The sequence below is a fragment of the Artemia franciscana genome, chromosome 14 (assembly GCF_032884065.1).
Source record: "Artemia franciscana chromosome 14, ASM3288406v1, whole genome shotgun sequence".
Lineage (NCBI taxonomy): Eukaryota > Metazoa > Arthropoda > Branchiopoda > Anostraca > Artemiidae > Artemia > Artemia franciscana.
In genome coordinates this window covers 38,205,689-38,225,232 of record NC_088876.1, presented here as the reverse complement: position 1 = coordinate 38,225,232, position 19,544 = coordinate 38,205,689, and the positions used below count along the sequence as shown (strand labels likewise).

At 34.1% G+C, this 19,544-nt stretch overlaps 1 protein-coding gene across 3 annotated transcripts in view; it reads left to right on the top strand.

Moving 5' to 3' along the window:
- LOC136035685 (reelin-like) overlaps positions 1-19,544 on the top strand; it is a 538,294-nt gene that overhangs the window by 491,177 nt on the left and 27,573 nt on the right. For 2 of the 3 annotated variants that reach the window (XM_065717615.1, XM_065717614.1), the window contains exons 44-45: positions 5,620-5,827; positions 8,599-8,752. In XM_065717615.1, the coding sequence (XP_065573687.1) occupies positions 5,620-5,827; positions 8,599-8,752 (362 nt within the window). Of the gene's footprint in view, positions 1-5,619; positions 5,828-8,598; positions 8,753-19,544 lie in introns of those variants that run through there. The other variant, XM_065717616.1, reaches the window with a different exon arrangement.

Genomic DNA, 19,544 nt, shown 5'->3' with positions numbered 1-19,544 from the left:
TCACAGAGGTTTTTATCGGCATCGGTGGATGCAAGCATGTTAAGTGTGTGCCTGAGACACATGAAGTGTGGAGGAAGTTGTAAATGCTCGGGGTCGTCATGAGAATTGAGTATCTCTCCATTGTTTGCAAAAGAGAATGAGCCATTCTGGCCTGCTTCATCTTCATTTTCTTCATCGCTGACTTGAACATCCTCATCGGAAACCGTCGGATATTCCCTGAATGCCTTACTTAAGTTATAGGCGTTATCGGCCAAAGCCCCGCCTACATTTTTATAAACTGCAATTTTGTACCTGGCAAATATGCTATTCAGTTGTTCAGCAATTCTGTCATAAGTGTGTGAGCCCTTGAACCGAGAACAAGCAAGGGTGTAAGATTTCCATTTCAAATCCTCGTTGAGCAAGTGTGCAGTCATTCCCAAGTAGTTTTTGTTGTTGGCAGACCAAATGTCTGTTGTCAACGACACGTAGTCGATGAGTTCAAAGTCACTAGCCATATCTTTCTGTACTTCGACAAACTTAGCTTCAATTTGCTCGGCTAAAACTTTTCTTCCTGAAATCTATGCATAAGGTGCAAGACCTGTTATCAGATTTTTGAACGATGGCTTCTCAACAGTGTACAGGGGTCGCATCTCATCCATAATATAGTCCAGTACCAAAGAATTCACTTTCGACTGTTTCAGTTTCAACGATCTTGCAGCAAAGAAATCTCCCTTAAATTTTTTAGAAGGTGAGCTATAATCAGGGCTAGTATTACCTTCAGCTTCTGACGACCCCGAAAGAGAGCCTACAAGTTCATTAGCCTCTTTGCTACTTGATTTCCTTTTGTTCTTACTGTTTGTACTTGCTTACTGTTTGAACTTGATTGCACCATCATTCTGAATTTTCCCATTTATCACAAAAAACTTTCCGTTCAATAAATATATGGTAGTTCCGTCATAATAGCGTCCTTTTTTGAAATTTCGCGCCAGACCAGGAGCCTCTGTTCTCAAAGACTAAAATCCATTCATCCACTAATATATAGGCAGTTCAATTCGTCGCATCGCCTTGCGCCATGCCGGTATAATTTTCCTGTGCCATGATAAAAGTACTTGATTACTTAAGTACACAGTACCCTTAATTACCTAAGTACTTAAGTACTCTTAAGTACTTCAATTTTTACTTAAGTATAATTATTAAGTACTTTAAAAAAAATTTACTTAAGTAGAGTACAAGTACTCAGATTTTTTACTTAAGTAATTACTTAAGTGCTTTTACTTAAGTATTTCCCAACACTGAACGGCAAGATAAAATTTGTTCATGCATTTTAATCGTGGAAAATGAGTGCTTTTGGATTATATAACATTAAAAAAAATGGATTTATAATGAAACATTAAGTTTGAGACCAATGTTTTAAACCTTTTTTATACCCCGTATTTTTTATTTTTAAGAGCTCAAAAAGTGCTTAAATTTTAATTTACGATAAAAGCGATTATTATAGTCGTAAAGAACATAAAAAAAGGCATCGATTGGTATCGTCACTTTATTGGTAAGTCAATTATATGAACTGCGAAATATTTATCTAATCACTTATGGTAAGTAAACAAATAATGGAGATCGAAATATTTACAAAGCTTTTGAGTTTTCTGTTAAATAATTGCTGGTGCCACCCACATAGGTCCTACCTGTGGAGTTCAGCGGAAGCTTTTTAAGTATTTAGGACTAGAAAATGCACCATGGAAATGAGAAATTCTATATATTTTTAATTGGGTATCAACGGGTAATGGTTACCCTTATGGCTTTTAGTGGAAAATATCGTAATATTGAAAACAATCAAATACTGTATTGATATCAAGAGGTTGACTAACCTTTTGAGCTTAGGCTAGACAGTTTCTGTCTATGGATGTTTCACCTACGAATTTTAATAGAAAGCGTAGGAATATTTAAGGAAAGTAAATATAGAAAGTAATCTGTGGAAGCTCCATCGAATAAGTGTAATGGAAAGTGTCAAAATGTTCAAAATAAATATATAAAAACATATAATGGCAATCTACCGAGCCGAAGTTATTGGCAAATCTATTAAGCTCAGTATTAAAGAACAAACAGTTTATCTTGTGGAGTTTAATGGAAAGTGTCAAAAATTTTAAAATAAGTAAATATATCGGATTACAGGGTTTGGCAATGATATGAGTTTCATCTTGAAGCACAAACAAAATTACCAATGGAATCTAAATAAAAGTAAAGATTTTTAACAATAAATAATATATCCTCAAGCAGTTCATCATGTTCTATTCAGATTTGTGTTCTCTGCTCAGGTTTGGGTACAATTTTTCCTACACTCATGAAATTCTACCGTTTTAATGTAATATGACGATGTAAATATTTTTCATCACTCAGATTCATCTGTTTGTCAAATAAAAGCTTTTAAATTTACTTTATATATTATTTTCTTTGATTGAAAAATAAACCAATTAGGCTTAAGAAATGCATGTTTCTCCTAAGCACTTGGTAAGCAGTTAGCACGTGCTTCTTTGGGATCTCATGGTTAAGTTTTTTTCTTCTTCTTCTTCATGTTTTCTTTTCTCTTCTTCTTCTTTCTCTTTTTTTTCTTATTCTTATTTACGGTTGATTATGTGTATTAATTTAGTTACTGCGTGGTTACCTTTTAGAAGTATCTATATTTAGCTTTTTTTTTGAGTTGACGAAAATAAAGAAATTAATCTCACTTTTCTTACAAAGATGTTTAACTTCTTTTTTGTGTAAAAAAGAACTTATTTTAGTATATAAAAAATTTTAATCAACATGTTAGTTTTGGCACATCAAATTAATATGCCTAATGTTAAAGAATCGATCTCTGTAAGTGTCTTCTCCTTTTTTGGGGGGAATTATAGCTCAAGGTCTATCACAGAATTATACGAATTAGACGGAAAAACTATCTTAAGCCTGCTATGAATAAGCCCTGCTTTTATTTTTGAAATTAACCATATATCAATTAATGTCTGAGGGCTGACGGCGAGTTCGTAAGAATTTCAAAGGTCTGAAAAAAGGTTCACACCTTTGAAAGTTCCACAACTTCTACTAATTACCACTAACTACAGCAACGAGCCGCCTGAGACAAACCCAGCTGCACACACATCTCCATCGTCTCAGTCTATTCAAAACGTCTCTCTTTGAACCCCCCCCCCCAAAGAACTTATCATTTTCGTCAACTATTTTCTTTTGGCCCTAGGTGAATGACTGAAAAGGCCGATCTATGACAACCTTTCATCCTTCAGCACTTGTACTTACCATCTCAGTGTTTCTCTATTACAGTCACAGAAAGTGGAATAGAACCAGTTTTTTTGCACAGCTTATTACTTGATCTACGGTGAGTTAAGCTAATACATAAAACAAACCACAGGCATTTTCTCTGGAAAACATCTAATAAATCCTCCTCTGTCTACAAAGTAGCCACGTTTCAGATCCATGCTTGACCACTGTAATCACTGTAGCTTCTTATATTCTAATACTGGTTGTCAGGCTTATCTTGTTACTTCTTAAAAACAACTATGAAAGAAAACACCCAGGGCCTTGGCTTTATTACTTTTAACCTCTTCACTACATCCATCATCTTTACTAATAATAATATTCAGGCTAGTGAAGCTATTCCATTCAAGGGTCCTTTTTGTTATCGAACGTCACTTCTTCACCTTCCTTTATTCCTAGTTTAAGCAGCTTAGCCTTGTTAACATTGATTTTCAAGCTATTCTTGCACCCTGAAGTCCCAAGATCTCAAAAATGCTACATTGGGCTAAAATAATCATCTAAAACACTCAAATGAACTGCATAATTGAAGCCATACCAAATTATTTCCTAAAAATTATAATCATAATTAGTAATTTGCTTCCAAGTACAACCACACCAATTCTAATTCTAAAGTTGTATTTTGTTCCTGAGCTTTGTTTTTATACTGTATTCTGTGTTGTTATGGCCCACAAGCTTTTTGAATCAAATCTTATCTTACCTTATCTAATACTAATTGAAGTCCCGAATTCTCTTTGAATGGGATAGGTCCAGATTGTCTACAACCTCTCAATTTGTTAACATACCTGTACAACATTTTACTATTCTTACTTCTGGTTGCATCTTCTAGATCTCCGGCAATTTTATCTAGTTAACACCTCCTTAGGTAATGATAATTCTCTCCCTAGTTTTCCTACTTTTTCCTTGTTAGCTGATACTCAAATGCATCTGTGGAAACCACTCCTCTTTTCGATTTGCCACAGTGCATTTTCTCTAATATTCCTATCTGTGTTTCTCACTTTTCTTCCTAAGGTGCCAACTGCTAGTTTTAAAACTCTTTACCCAAAATTATTCCATCCTTCTTCCACATTGTTAAATATTAGACTCTTTAGTTTCATATTGACGGCTCCTCCAAAGTTTCTCTGAAATTTTCATCTTGAGGTCTACCAGTGTAATGATTTCCCGAAAAGTCGTTTCCCTTCCAGGAATTTCGTTTTAGATTAATTCTAGACACAACTAAAGGATGTCTTTATCTTATAGCCTGATCTTAAGTGGGACACACATGTTTCCAACATTGTTAAACAAGCAAATGTTTCACTATCCATTTTTAAGCTACTAAACAAATTCAATTGTCCTAAGATACATTCCCTCCGTCTTTACTTATCCTTTGTCAGGCCGTTATTGGAATATGCATGTCCAGTCTGGCATTCGCAGCTTTCAAATGAACTTAGTAACAAAATCGAGTCGGTCCAAAAGCGTTCGCTCAGGATCATTTACAAAGAAGGCAAAATTCCATACTCCTTCCTCCTTAAAGCTGCGCGCATTACCACCTTAAAATAAAGGAGGGAAAAAATTGCCTGCTTTTCGCTAAATCAGTCATTTCCAATCCACGTACTGAGGACTTACTCCCTGATTTTCACAATCCCATTAGACTCCGACTCCCCCGGTCAGCCTCCTTAGCTATCCCAACTTACTCTCCAATTCATGCTGTTACAGAAAGGTTTCGCAAAAATTTTATACCCTTTATTCTGGAACATCTTAATAATAATTCGTGATTATGTACTTGCCAAATTCCCCTTTTCTTCTATTGCCGTTTTTATTCTTTTTTTATTTACTGCAATGTTTTTGTAATTTAATTGTTAAGTTTACTGATTTGCCCTTTATCTTTGATGATTTTGCTTTTTAATTCCTTTTAATTTTAAGTGTTTGACTTAATGTACTGTTTTGATTTTTTTTTTTTTTTTTTCTTAGCTTTTACTGACATGTAAAGCGAATTCGGCTCTATAGAGCTTTTGATAGCCTTTTGAAAATAAATATTATCTTATCTTATCTAAAAAACAGCAACACCCATATATATGCCATCAATCTCTTATCACTTTTGCCAGTCATTGATTTACAATAACATAATCAGTTAGGTTTTCTGTCTTACCTTCACTACAAAACACTTTTCTTTCTACATATCTATATTCTCTAACGGGTAGGGGAAGGAAGCTTCGCATGACCTCTCCTTGTGAATGTATAGGTATCGGATACTACATCATTTTTGTCGACTTTGTTATGCCTTGTATTTTACTAGAGATTTTGTTTTCTTATTTTAATGTTCATGTGTTTAATATTATATATTCTGACTTTATTTTTAAGGTATCAGATGGAATCGACTTCAAGAAATTCATGTAAACGGTTTTGACGAGATATTGATTGATTTGGAAGAAAGAATAAAAACACAAGGTGTGCTTTTGAGAATTTGGGAACCAGAAGTCTCAAGGCTGACAAATTTAACTTGGGCACTAGATGACTTTTACGTGGGAGGAAATAGAAAATTAGCAGTTGGGGTGTTCCAAAATTTCAGGTATCTCTTTTATTTGAGGCTTTGTTACTGATAAACTTCACTCTAGAAACAAAAGTCGGAGCGAAAGGACAACGAAGTTTTTGAAACTAACTTACAAAACTATTTTATTCAAGCTATAAGCCATGGAGCCGAAAAACTTACAGTTCTTTTAGTTTTTACCTTTTTTAGTTTTTTTTAGTTTTTTAGATGAAAATTTTTTTTAGTTTTTTCTTTTTTTCTTTTTAGTTTTTTATTGGTTTTTACCTTTATTTTAGCTTATTTTTCAGTTTTTTCCTTTTTTTTTAGTTTTTTTTAGTTTTTAGTTTTTTTAGTTTTTTACCTTTTTTTAGTTTTTTTAGTTTTTTTAGTTTTTTAGCTTTTTTATTTTTTTTATTAGTTTTTAGTTTTTTTTGTAGTTTTTGCCTTTTTTTAGTTTTTTTAGTTTTTTAGCTTTTTTGTAGTTTTTGCCTTTTTTTAGTTTTTTTAGTTTTTTAGCTTTTTTATTTTTTTTATTAGTTTTTAGTTTTTTTTGTAGTTTTTGCCTTTTTTTAGTTTTTTCAGTTTTCAGTTTTGTCACCTGATCCAGTTTTTTCAGGTGACGTCACCTGATCCATCCACAGATCCACACACAGACAACTATTATTTTATATATATATATATATATATATATATATATATATATATATATATATATATATATATATATATATATATATATATATATATATATATATATATATATATATATATATATATATATATATATATATATATATATATATATAGATATATATATATATATATTTAACTACGTAAAACATGCAAATATACAACATTCTTTGCCCATATAAATAGATTGTCAGGTTTACCAACTCTTGAACATGCAACATAATAATTGTCCATGGGAAAACAATCCGTATTCAGATCTATATCGCATTTTTCTAACTATTGCAATTGAGCTTTGTTGATTTTGATTGCTAATCGAACATTCCCTGTCTCCCCATCGTCATTTATATATCCCCCTGTGCCCCCGGCGTCCCCGTTGTAGTTGTGTCCCTGTGTCCTGGTCGTCATTTATATGCCCTGTGTCCTGGTCGTCATTTATATTCCCTCTCTCCCGGTGTCCCGGTCGTCATTTGTGTCCCGGTGTCCCGGTCTGTAATTTCTCTTTGAGTGTCCCGGTTTTCATTTATATTCCCTGTGTCCCGGTCTGTAGTGGCATCTTATAATGACGTCATATACAAAGCCTTATATACTTATAATGACGTCAAATGCAAACCCACAAACAAACAAAAATGCATATATACAACTTATTTTTATATATATAGGTACAGTTTCTTCTTTAGTTTTTTTCTTTTTCAGTTTTTTCTTTTTTTTTAGTTTCTTCTTTTTATTGATTTGTTTTCTTCAATTTGTCAATATTCATTCTAACATTGACACTTGGAAAAATCTTTACATGCCAAGCATGCTAAAGCTCCAACAATTTATATTAAACCTCAAAATTTGGGGTATTTGTTTTAAGGTTTTCGAATTACTTTAATCTATTGTCAAAATATATTGAAATATTTGTGCAATTCCCAGGTTTTTTTAGTTTTTTCTTTTTTTAGTTTTTTAGCTTTTTTTAGTTTTTTTTCTTTTTAGTTTTTTATCTTTTTTATTTTTTTACGTTTTTTCTTTTTAGATTTTTTCTTTTTTTAATTTTTTTAATTTTTTCTTTTTTTTGGTTTTTTCTTTTTAGCTTTTTTTTAGTTTTTTACCATTTTTCTTTTTTCGAATTACTTTAATATATTGTCAAAATATTTCGAAATATTTATGCAATTTCCAGTTTTTACATTCTAGTTTGTTTTCTTTTATATATATAGAAGATATAATCTGGCGTAACAGACATAGTGTAACAGACATAACAGACAGACAACTTATTTTTGTATATATATAGATAGATTATTGACAAAAAGCACTATACGCGCACTGTTCCTGTTATTATTACTATTATTATTACTGCTGGACCTGCTACTACTTAAACTAAGGATATTTAGGTGAAATTTTCAGGGAATGCTTAGAAGAATATTGAAATTAATCAAAACACACTACTAGCTTGTAGTCGGTCAAAAGGTTGTATCAGCAGTTTGTTAGAAACGGCATAGAGTAATAAGTTGGAACTTTCAGGGTGTGTTGAGGGGAATGAGGGAAATGAGGGGAGTGTGTTGAGGGGAACTAACCAAAAGGCACACTGTGCTTAGTGGCTCTAATTACTCCCGTTACTACTCCCGTTACTACTATTACTAATAAGTATATTACTAATATACTAATATTACTCCCGTTACTACTACTTTGAAAAATAATTATTTTTATAACATGTGTTTTTTCTAATAAATCTTAAATTTTATCACAGCGAATGTTTTAGTCGGTTTTAATTTTAAATTTTAAAATTGATTTTTTAAGGAAATTGAACAAATTTAGTAACACTTCTCAGCCCTTTGTGGCAGAAAATAAAGTCTATTCTGCTCGGGGGGGGGATAAGGACTTTGATAAGACTACCATAAGAGATGTATTTAATTGGCAGCAAACTTGAATTTAAGTGCTTTTAACTGAAATAGCGAACTTTAAAGTTTCAGCACTTTGATATGGTGACAAGCGAAAATCTGAGCTGTTTGATTTAATACTAGATAAGCAGCAGTTTAATAACAAAATTATTTTATTTTTTTTGATTTTACTCAATTTTATTCTCTCTTTTAGGCATTCAATTTTGCTATTTATTTGCTATGGGCATTCAATTTTATTTTCTCTTTTAGCGAATCTCAAAATTTAAATCATTTCGTCTCGTATTCCTTTGCTAAGATTGGAAGCTCAAATCAGGGCGGTATTCATTGGAGTGAAGAAAGCCCACCGGGTTCTTTAACGACATTACCAATGGTTATTGGGGAAGATTTCATAATTGAGCTAACGGTAGGTATTTAAGAATTTTATGTTTGTAAATTGCATAAACAGGCTGAAAGTATTAAAAAAAAAATGCGTTGCTATAATCGTTAAATCATTGCTAATCTCAAATTTGGCTAATAGGTTCACTATGTACATTCATAACTCTACATGGAGATTATTAATTTTATTATTAATTTTTAACTGCATAAAAAGTACCTGTTTTAATATATAAAAAATGGAAATATATAAGCCTGGGTATGACTTTTAATGAAGTTTGGAAGCTAGACAAAATAAAAAGTTAAACATTTGGATAACCAGGAAACTCCTATATTGTTTAAATTAAAATCAAGTTGCCATCAATCCATGGCCGACTGGAGAAAAAGCCAAGACTAATCTGAGTAAGAGGCAGAGGTGGCATAAACTTTTTTTTTGAAATGCATCAACATGACATCAGGTTTGACTTTATTTCAAGGTTTGAATTTAGATGTATAAAACTTTTACTGTCTAAAGAATTTTACAAGAATATTTATGACAATCTTTTTATAATGTGTTTATTCAAGCAGCGTTATATCATGGGTGGAAGTTTTAACTATGGTAATCAAGAAGTTGAAGTATTTCAACATTATGTCTTAATAAAAGTGACAGCCCGAGAAATTAAATGACAAAAAACAAGAAGAACAGAGAGTTTTCAATTTCAGAGATTTATCTAATTTTGTCCTTTTTTTAATGTTTACTATACAAAATGGTAGCAAAATTGCACAAGATGACAAATTGCTTTGAAAGTCTAAGGGAAAAGGCATGGAACAAGAGACAGTAAAAATCATATTGGATTGCAGGGGAAAACATTGCACAAAAAAATCTGCGGTTAGATGACCGAGCAAAATTAGAATGGAATGAAGAAAAGTGTTAGTATAGCGTCCATGAGTTTGTGAAGGAAAAATTGGATGGATAAAATTTAAACTTCCACTAGAATTATTCAGTTCAATTGCACTTGCTGATTTTCCACCCTGGAATGAAGAAACACGTCATTTTAGCGACTGCAAACTTACAAAAGAAATTTGGAATGAGGTTACACATGAATTTTTTACCTACCTTAGAATAAAATGAACTTATTTTGGTGTCTGTAAAGGATAGACAGGAGAGAAGAATTGAATTTACGCTAGAAACAAAATTTTGTGAGTTAAATCAAAACTATATACATTCAAATAGGAAAAATCACACTTTTTTATCCCCAGAGTTTGTCATATCAGTTTTAGTGTCAGGTACGCATGCAAAATTAGAAAAGATCTCAAATGACTCCAAGCATCTAACGAAAATGGTGTGGAACAAGAAACAGCAGAATCACATTGAGTTTTAACTAGAAATGTTGCACAACAAAATCTGCAGTTAAAAAACAAAGTATAACTTCAATGGAGGTAAGAAACTTACTATTTTAGCGCATGTGAGTCTGTGACGATAAACAGAAAGGGCGACTAGATATTTTTTACCTATGGCACTTGCAAAACTACACAAGACGACAAATTACTCTGAAGAGCTGAAGAAAAAGGAATGAATTGAATCGCAGTTACTTAATACTAAAGGATAACACTGTAATCATGCTATTACCTAATCAATATATTCCAGAAATAACAATTGAAAAAGAAGCGTGCTATTTTAGTTTCTGTGAAGGATAAATGGGAAGAATGGATTGATTTCGCGCCAAAATTTTTGAATTCAACCGAAATTGGTGATTTGTCACACAATGACGTTAAACTGGAAAATTACACAATAATTATGCCAATGCGTAATTTGGATATTTAAGAGGGCATGAACAAAATGGAGAAGAAAGAACAATGGGTCTAAAAGATTAGCGGCAGCGAACATTATAGCTAGCCAAACACAAGAGTGAAGAACAAAGAAATATAGAGTTACAAGACATGTAAAAATGAGGACCAGGACGAATCTGGAATGAAATTGAAGAACAAAGATGGCTTTTTAAGAAGTTTCCTAGAGGACAGAAGCTTATATTAACAATTGCTAAAATGAGCGAGCTGGACCATCAAATAAAAAAAAATCAAGAGGGTAGCTGAGAAATGTATATTCACGGCTGAAAATGAACAACCTAGACCATCAAAAGTGACAAAGCCAATCCGAGCATCTAAGGTAAAAGGCATTGAAAAGACGTCTTAAGTAATGATAAACGAAAATAAATAACAAACCCCTGTTTTGTTAGGATACTTACGAAAACGGCTATTAAAACGAGTCAAAAACGAAACTGAAGGACCAACAAATTTGCGGCTAAAAGATAAGCGGCAGCAAGAATTACAACAAGTCTAAAACTAAAGTTGATATCAAATAATTGTGCTGTTATCAGACACGGGAAATCAGCTGTCAAAACTTGTCAAAAAGCAAAGTAAAGAACAAAAAAAAATATATTGTTAAAAGAACAGCAGTAGTGAGAATCAGAATGAATCAGAGTGAATGTGAAGAAGAAAAAATATTACGTTAGAAGAATAACGCCATCGCAATCTTTGGCGCCAACAAACTGTGGTGGATAACTCAGTAAAAATTTACAAAGATGCAGTAAACTACGCAAGCGTTAACCAAAAGTCATTGGACCCCTCAGGGTTCTATGTATTCTCTGTGAAGTCCTCCATTTTCGGAAGAAAGAGTAGCCAGCAAAGGTGATTCATTTGGAGGTTGGTTCTTGCTTGGTCAAATTGCATTGACACCTTCACAATCTCCTAATGGAATGGTTTGACCTTTTACAGTACGTAACTTGCTTCTTAAAGAGCTCCAGACACAAATTTGATATTCGAAGTCATGTTTTGCTTTGGCTTCATTCACTGTAAGTGATGATTGAACAATCAACAGTCGTATTTTTTCAATTTCAAAGTGGCTGGACAAATTTATCGTAAAATCACTTTAGTAGGACATCTATCATGAACCCCTGAAGGGGATTTTGAATCAGCTTCATATAGCCAAATTTACATTTTAGACCAGATAAAGCTGTTCAAGAGAACGCCTTGCACATTCTTTAAATAATGGGTATTTTGTAACCTAATGGATCTCTTTCTTTTTCAAAAGACTGAAAAGAATAGAAAACATTTTGAATCTCTCTGTCCCTCTACCTTTTTGTTGGTCATTCTGCCTTTGTCACGTCTCAGTCCCTCGCACTTTCCCTCTCTGTCTCGCTTTCTATATAAGCACTAGCTTATATAGAATAATTTATTTATTATAATTTATTTATTATATTATAATTAATATTTTTTATAATTTATCTAAAACTTAAAAACTGTATCTAAGACTTTTAAACTAAAACTTTTTTCATAGGTTCTAAGCCATTACTTTTTCTGTAATTCTGATTTAAGCATAAAATTCGTATCTGTTTGGACTAATATTTAATTTTTTCAGACACCATTTCCTACCCACAGGGTTCTACTGGATGAATCTAGCATTGGTTTGAAAACCATGGTAAACTCTTAGATTTGGAAAAACATGTATTTCCTTAAAAATATGTATAAGGTTATAATGCCTGAAAAACAGGACTTCGGCTATATAAAATGGCAATATAAGAATGAAAATGACACTTTTCACTGCCATCTGTACGAGCTGCTATCAATAATAGGCCGGCTATTTCTTTGCCTCCCGAGCTTCGTTTTCACTTTTCTCATAAGGTTTCTGCCTACTTTTTTTCACGAAGGGAACTTTGATATTACCTTGATTGACACTTTTCATTTGAGCTACATAAGAGTCTCTGACTACTTTTGCTAAGTACGAACTTCCTAAGAGTAAAATATTAGGCAGTGATTTGATCTAGTTCGAAGGGCTTGATGTCTTCAACTTCACTGAAATAAAGTGAGCCACCATTCGAAATGCCGTTCAGATTGAGAAATACACTATCCATTGCTTTCAGGCGTTTTCTGTCTCTGTCCACTTTTCTTTTTTGTTGTTTTCTTTATTTTGTTTTCTCTTTTGATCTTTTCACCTTTTTCATTTATTTTGGTAATTATCCGGGCTCGTCCCATATTGCAGACTTTTTGCCCAAAAACTGAAATGGCAGACAAACAGTGATAAAATCTAAATTGTGGAGTAGTGACTATAGGTCTTCTTTTGGTTTTCTTTTGCTTCGGACAAAGCCAATAGACATGAGTTCTCAGGCACCATAATCAGCAGTCTAAACTCCCCAGCAACTAGGTGGCTGAAGGAAATATGATTAGAACGAATGTATTGATGCAGTGCCGTTTTAAAGATCAACCCCCGTGATCTAGGTTAATGAGAGCGTAGACTATAATACTGTGAAGCAGTATCCGCACTATGTCAACGGACAGGAACAGCGCTGTAGGCCTGAAGTTTGTAAGGAAGATATATCGCGAGTTATGTGTAGAAAATGTGGCGTGACTTTGTGTCTTAACAAGAACCGAAACTGTTTTGCGAAATTTCATGCTCGCTAAATTGACGTATGAATTTTTTTGTAACAGTTATCTAGAAAATAAACTTGTTAAATAATTAGTATTTTTAATAAAACTATTATGTAAAAAATGGATGACTGGCATAACTTACATTCCTTGCCCATGAGTCTTATGGGAATGTCATCACTGGGAACACAGTTAAAAGGCCTTTAAGCTTTACTGATTAGAATGGCTGTCACAAAGTTTTAATAAGATGTTTTTGGGTGGAGAGAAACAAAAATAGGACGCTGGAGGACTGGTTGCCATCTTTCTACACTTGACTCTTAAAAAGCACACTAGAAATCTTAGCTTCAAATCGTATTATCTCCTTCCGAAGTATCCAAGACCAGTCCTTGCATGCACATTGGTGTGGAAAGAATAATCCACTTACTCCACCTGAAATACCCTCATTAAAGATACTTTTTTTTTTTTTTTTTTTTTTTTTTTTTTTTTTTTTTTTTTTTTTTTTTTATTGATGAAATAGTGGTTCATTTTGTGTTTGTTCTGTATCAATGAGGATTGTTAAATTTTGTTTATATGTCTTGCCCAGCAGTTGAGCTTGTCTCTTCATTCGGGCAAGTTGAAGAATTTGATGAATATGAATTTTTGAATAAATGAATCTGAGTCTGAATCAAGCCATATTGCTGTTTATTTAAACAGGGATAGTGTACTTCTTGTGACCACGTCATCCCCCAACCTCTGTTTCTCGCTCTTTTGATTGGTTAATTTTTCCGATCATGTTTTTTTGTTAACCCCTTGTTAATTCTTCGGCTAATCCCGTGTTACTTCTTCTGTTTACTTCTCAGGTTTTTTTGTTAACCCCTTCTTTCGCATCTTGGCTGTATTTTTTTCATTTTATCTCTGCTATTTGATAGAACTGATCGCGGTTACTCCCCTTTTTTCCTTTTCTTAAAGCTTTCTTATGCTGTCGTCAATAATATGAACTCAAAACAGCAAAAGAGAGAAGGTAAGGGAGAAAGAAAAGAGAAGAGAGAAAGAATGAAAAGGAGAGGAATATATGGAAGAGAAAGGCAGCTAAAGAAAAAGAGAAAGAGGTAATGTGACAAGAAATGAACGATAGTGAAAAGCGAGGAGAGGCAGAGAAAGTACTAGCTGGGGAGACTGACATATAACCTCTTTCAATCATAACTGAGATTATCCATGAGCTTGTTTTATTTTTTTCCTGGGAGCATCAGAAAGGAAAAAACCATTAACCTAATAAATTTCATGAAATACTAGCTGCTGGGGTGGCACTTCGCGCCAGCCCAACACCTAGTTGGTTGGGGTGCTTCGCACCCTCAAGCCCCCCCCCCCCCCCGCGCGCGTAAGTCGTTACGCGCCATATTAATTACGCGCCATTGTAGTTGTGTCCCTGTGTCCCACCTACATATAAATAGATTATCAGGTGTACCGACTCTTGAACATGCAACATATAATTGCCCATGGGAAAAACAATCCGTATTCAGATCTATACCTCATTATTCTAATGACTGCCCTTGAGCTTTGTTGATGGTGATTGCTAATCAAACATTCCCTGTGTCCCCATCGTCACTTATATTTTATCGTCACTTATATAGAATAGAAATTTCTCTTTCAACGATCTTCTTACAATTAAAAATTTGTCTTTGAACGATATTCTTAAATACCTGTGTCCCGGTCGTCATTTATATTCCCTCTGTCCCGGTCGTCATTTGTGTCCCGGTCTGTAATTTCTCTTTGAGTGTTTCTTTTTTTTTACTTTTTTTTAGTTTTTTACCTTTTTTCTTTTTTTAGTTTTCTTTTTCTTCTTTATTTTTCAGCGTCACTATGAAATACATATCGCCGATCCTTTGTTTTTTTAACTAAAATCTGGTAGGCATTGATGACCTTATCCAAGACAAAATCCCAAACCCAATCATCATCGCTATCATTTTCAGTTTTGATATGTTTTGACTCTCGCTGTCCAGGTGGATTTTCATCTAACTGCGCGGTTTTGCGTTCTTTAGCCGCAAGCCTGTTTTCTTGCTGTTCTTGTGACTCCTCGGCACGCTTTCTTTTCTTACTTTCTCTATCAGCCGCAAGTTTTTTGGCATAGACTCTTTGAGCAGCTTCCTCGGCTGTTGCCATTGTAGGTTCTTCAGTCATTTTACAATTAAACATTTTTCCGTCCACGATCTTCTTACAATTAAAAATTTGTCTTTGAACGATTTTCTTAAATACTATTAGCCTTCTTTTTTCACTTTCTCTTTTAGCAGCAAGTCTGGTTTCGCGTTACTCTTGTGATTCCTCAGCACGTTTTCTTTTCTTACTTTCTCTATCAGCAGCAAGTTTTTTGGCATAGACTCTTTGAGCAGCTTCCTCGGCTGTTGACATTGTAGGTTCTTCAGTCATTTTACAATTAAACATTTTTCCGTGAAAGAATGTCTTAAATACCTTAAATGACGTCATTGTCATAATGACGACATGACGACCTGATGACATGACGTCACTCGACACACAGACACACCGACAACTTATTTTTATATATAGAGATACTAGCTGTTGGGGTGGCGCTTCGCGCCAACCCAAAAACCTAGTTGGTGGGGCGCTTCGCGCCCCCCCAAGCCCCCCCTTGCGCGTAAGTCGTTACGCGCCATATTAGTTACGCGCCATTGTAGTTGTGTCCCTGTGTCCCACCTGTGAATATAGATAGATTTATATATGTGTTTCAAACTACGTAAAAATTGCGAATATACAACATTTTTGGCTTTCCCACTACTGGGAGCTTTCCGTTTCCAATTGCCAGCAATTGATCTGAAAATGTTTGACCAGAGTCATCGTTTTGCAATCGGACACGCATATTTGTAGTGAATTTTAATATTTTTACGTGTTTTACGTGTAATTATTTTACGCCCATAAATTAGAAATTTTCAGGCAAGCGTTCATTTCGTCTGCAGGAGTTAAACTACGTAAAAATTGCGAATATACAACATTCTTGGCTTTCCCACTGTCTGTGCATATACAAAGCCGTATGTACTAATAATGACGTCATATGCAAACGCTCTTTTTACAAACAAACAAACATGCATACACACAACTCGTTTTTATATAGATAGATAGATAGATAGATACAATACAAATTAACTGCGTAAAACTTGCGAATATACAACATTCTTCGCTGTCCAATTGTCGCTGCATATAAATAGATTGTCAGGTTTACCGACCCTCGAACATGCAACGTACAATTGGCCATGGGAAAAACAATCAGTATTAAGATCTATACCAAATTTTTCTAATGATTGACCTTGAGCTTTGTTAATGATGATTGCAAATGCTAATCGAATTGGGAATTGCAATCTTTTAAATTGAAAAGGCAGATCCGTTGGGATCATGGGAATGCGAGGAATAAGAACAGCATCACCCTCAAAAGGCCCTGTCAAGATTGTGGCCTCTATTAGGTTTTCCATTGTTTTTTTATCGGCAAGTCGCGTGCCACTGCAAAGCTTTGGTGGGTTGATATTTCTTAAAAGTATTATTGGTACGCCTATTTTTAGTTGTAGCACGTGTGGTGGAAACCCTGAAAGATCTATGGAATTTAAAAATTCAGATGGATAATTAACCGCTTCATTTGGTTCCAAAACTGTGTCGACTGACTTGTAAAGGACTGCCTGGTCTCGAATCTTGGTCAAAACAATATTGTTGATTTCGTGGACGTCTATATTTTTGGGTGCGAGGATTGCTCTTTCACTTAGCCATTTATTATTTTTATAATTTTCTAGAATATTTGGAAATACTTTTTCAATCAATTCATTTTTGGAGGTCACTAAATTACAGAAATCAGCAGGTAGTTGTATACGTCCTGAAATTGAGTCTATCGTATCTTAAATGTCTTTTTGTTCCGACGTTAACTTGGAAATGTTATTTTGTACATACGACAATAGATCACTCGTACTGTAACTTTGTTCACGATCCAATTCTACACATGTCAAAACAGCAGCGATACGGTTAGGTGAAGGCATTCCCAAATCCTGAAGAGGTTTGTTTGCTATACGTACGTACACATCTTCTATAATAACTAAAGTGTAGTTATAAATTTCTGATGTAAAATCAAAAGTCATATCTGACGTCTCTAACTATTTTCGATGGAGTATATCTTCGGACATTTTTGACTTATATTTTTCCCATAACTCTGTAGGAGCTGATGGAGAGCAAGTTGTTAAAATGATGCCAAACAATGCACGAATTTGACTTGGGGTTGGCGTTTCGCACGCGTCATTGATGCAGTTATCCCAGTGTTGTTCATTCTCCAATAAATTCAGAGCTTGGCATGCACTACGGTAAGTGTCATGTATAGTACCGTTTACAGTTCTCAAATACTCAAAGGATGTCGGACCGGGTACATTCACCAAAAGCAGGCGTAGAAAGAAGCATTCATGTTGATTGGGGTGAACGGTGTAGAGTCTTCCTATCGTGGTATCTTTGAAGATGGTAGGTGGGCCGTCGACTGACTTACCCTGTTTTCGACGTTCAAATACTTTATTTTTAGTATTCCACGTGTAATACGAAGGCACTTCAGTATACAGCAGTTTTTTGCAAAGCGAAAAAAAGCTGTTAATTTTGTATCCAGTGGATTCAGGGCTCTTTGTTGCACGTTGGTTTCCGAGAAATAAACACGTTGACCATTCTGTAAATGTACCGCTAAGTGAACAACAGCTGGACTACGTTCATGTATCGGAAATGAAAGAAATTCGCCAAACAGCTTCATTACTGCTTATGTATCTTCCAGCCTGATTTTGTACGATTTCGTCGAAATCTTTGATTTCGGGCTGCAAGCCAAAAACTGCCATGTCACTGCCTTTTTTGACGTATTTACATATGTATTTGATTGCCTTTACGGAGTTACAGTATTCAACGTTTATGTGAGCATTAAATGTTTTTGATAATAATGGGGAATATGGAACAACCCACTGGTTATCTACTTCGATGGTGGTACCGTTGCCATTGTAGGTTCTTCAGTCATTTTACAATTAGAAATTTCTCTTTCAACGGTCTTCTTACAATTAAAAATTTGTCTTTGAACGATATTCTTAAATACCTGTGTCCTGGTCGTCATTTATATTCCCTGTGTCCCGGTCGTCATTTGTGTCCCGGTATCCCAGTCTGTAATTTCTCTTTGAGTGTCCCGGTCGTTATTTATATTCCCTCTGTCCCGGTCGTCATTTGTGTCCCGGTCTGTAATTTCTCTTTGAGTGTTTTTTCTTTTTAGTATTTTTTAGTTTTTTACATTTTTTCTTTTTTCAGTTTTCTTTTTCTTCTTTATTTTTCAGCTTCACTATGAAATACATATCGCCGAACCTTTGTTTTTTTAACTAAAATCTGGTAGGCATTGATGACCTTATCCAAGTCAAAATCCCAAACCCAATCATCATCCCTATCATTTTCAGTTTTGATATGTTTTGACTCTCGCTGTCCAGGTGGATCTTCATCTAACTGCGCGGTTTTGCGTTCTTTAGCCTCAAGTCTGTTTCCTTGCTGTTCTTTTGATTCATCGGCACGCTTTCTTTTCTGACTTTCACTATCAGCAGCAAGTTTTTTGGCATAGACTCTTTGAGCATCTTCATCGGCTTTTGCCGATGTAAGTTCATCAGTCATTTTAAACTTAAACATTAATAGATTTCTACGTGAACATATATGTCTTAAATATCTTTAATGACGTCACCGTCATAGCAAAAATGACGACAACTAACTTCATGACGTCAGTCGACACAGAAACATGACGTCACCTGACAGACAGACACACAGACAGACAATATATAGATAGATAGATAATGTTAATGTCTTTCCAAAAACCCATCCTAAATTCAAAGGGATTGCCAGTCCGATTTGTAACTTTCTTTACTTGAAGCTCCTTGGCTGTTGACATTGTAGGTTCTTCAGTCATTTTACAATTAAACATTTTTCCGTGAACGAATGTCTTAAATACTGTTAATGACGTCATTGTTATAATGACGACATGACGACCTGATGACATGACGTCACTCGACACACAGACACACAAACAACTTATTTATATATATATATAGATAATGTTAATGTCTTTCCAAAAACCCATCCTAAATTCAAAGGGATTGCCAGTCCGATTCGTAACTTTCTTTACTTGAAGCTAATCACCATTTCTCTTTATTTTTTTTTATCAGGTTATTAAGTAGAGACGTTTTAAAGAAAACTTATATTTTAGCCTTTTTCTAAGGAATATTCAACAGTTTACGAAAATAGTTAGTTTAAACGATAACCAATCCTTTATCAACCATAAAGAACTATTTTTAAAACTGTTAAATTGATTATTATAACAGTAACTATAAAAAAAATTATTATTATTAAATAAGTATATTTTCTATATAGGTGTCTTTTTATATTTCCAGCCTAGTGAT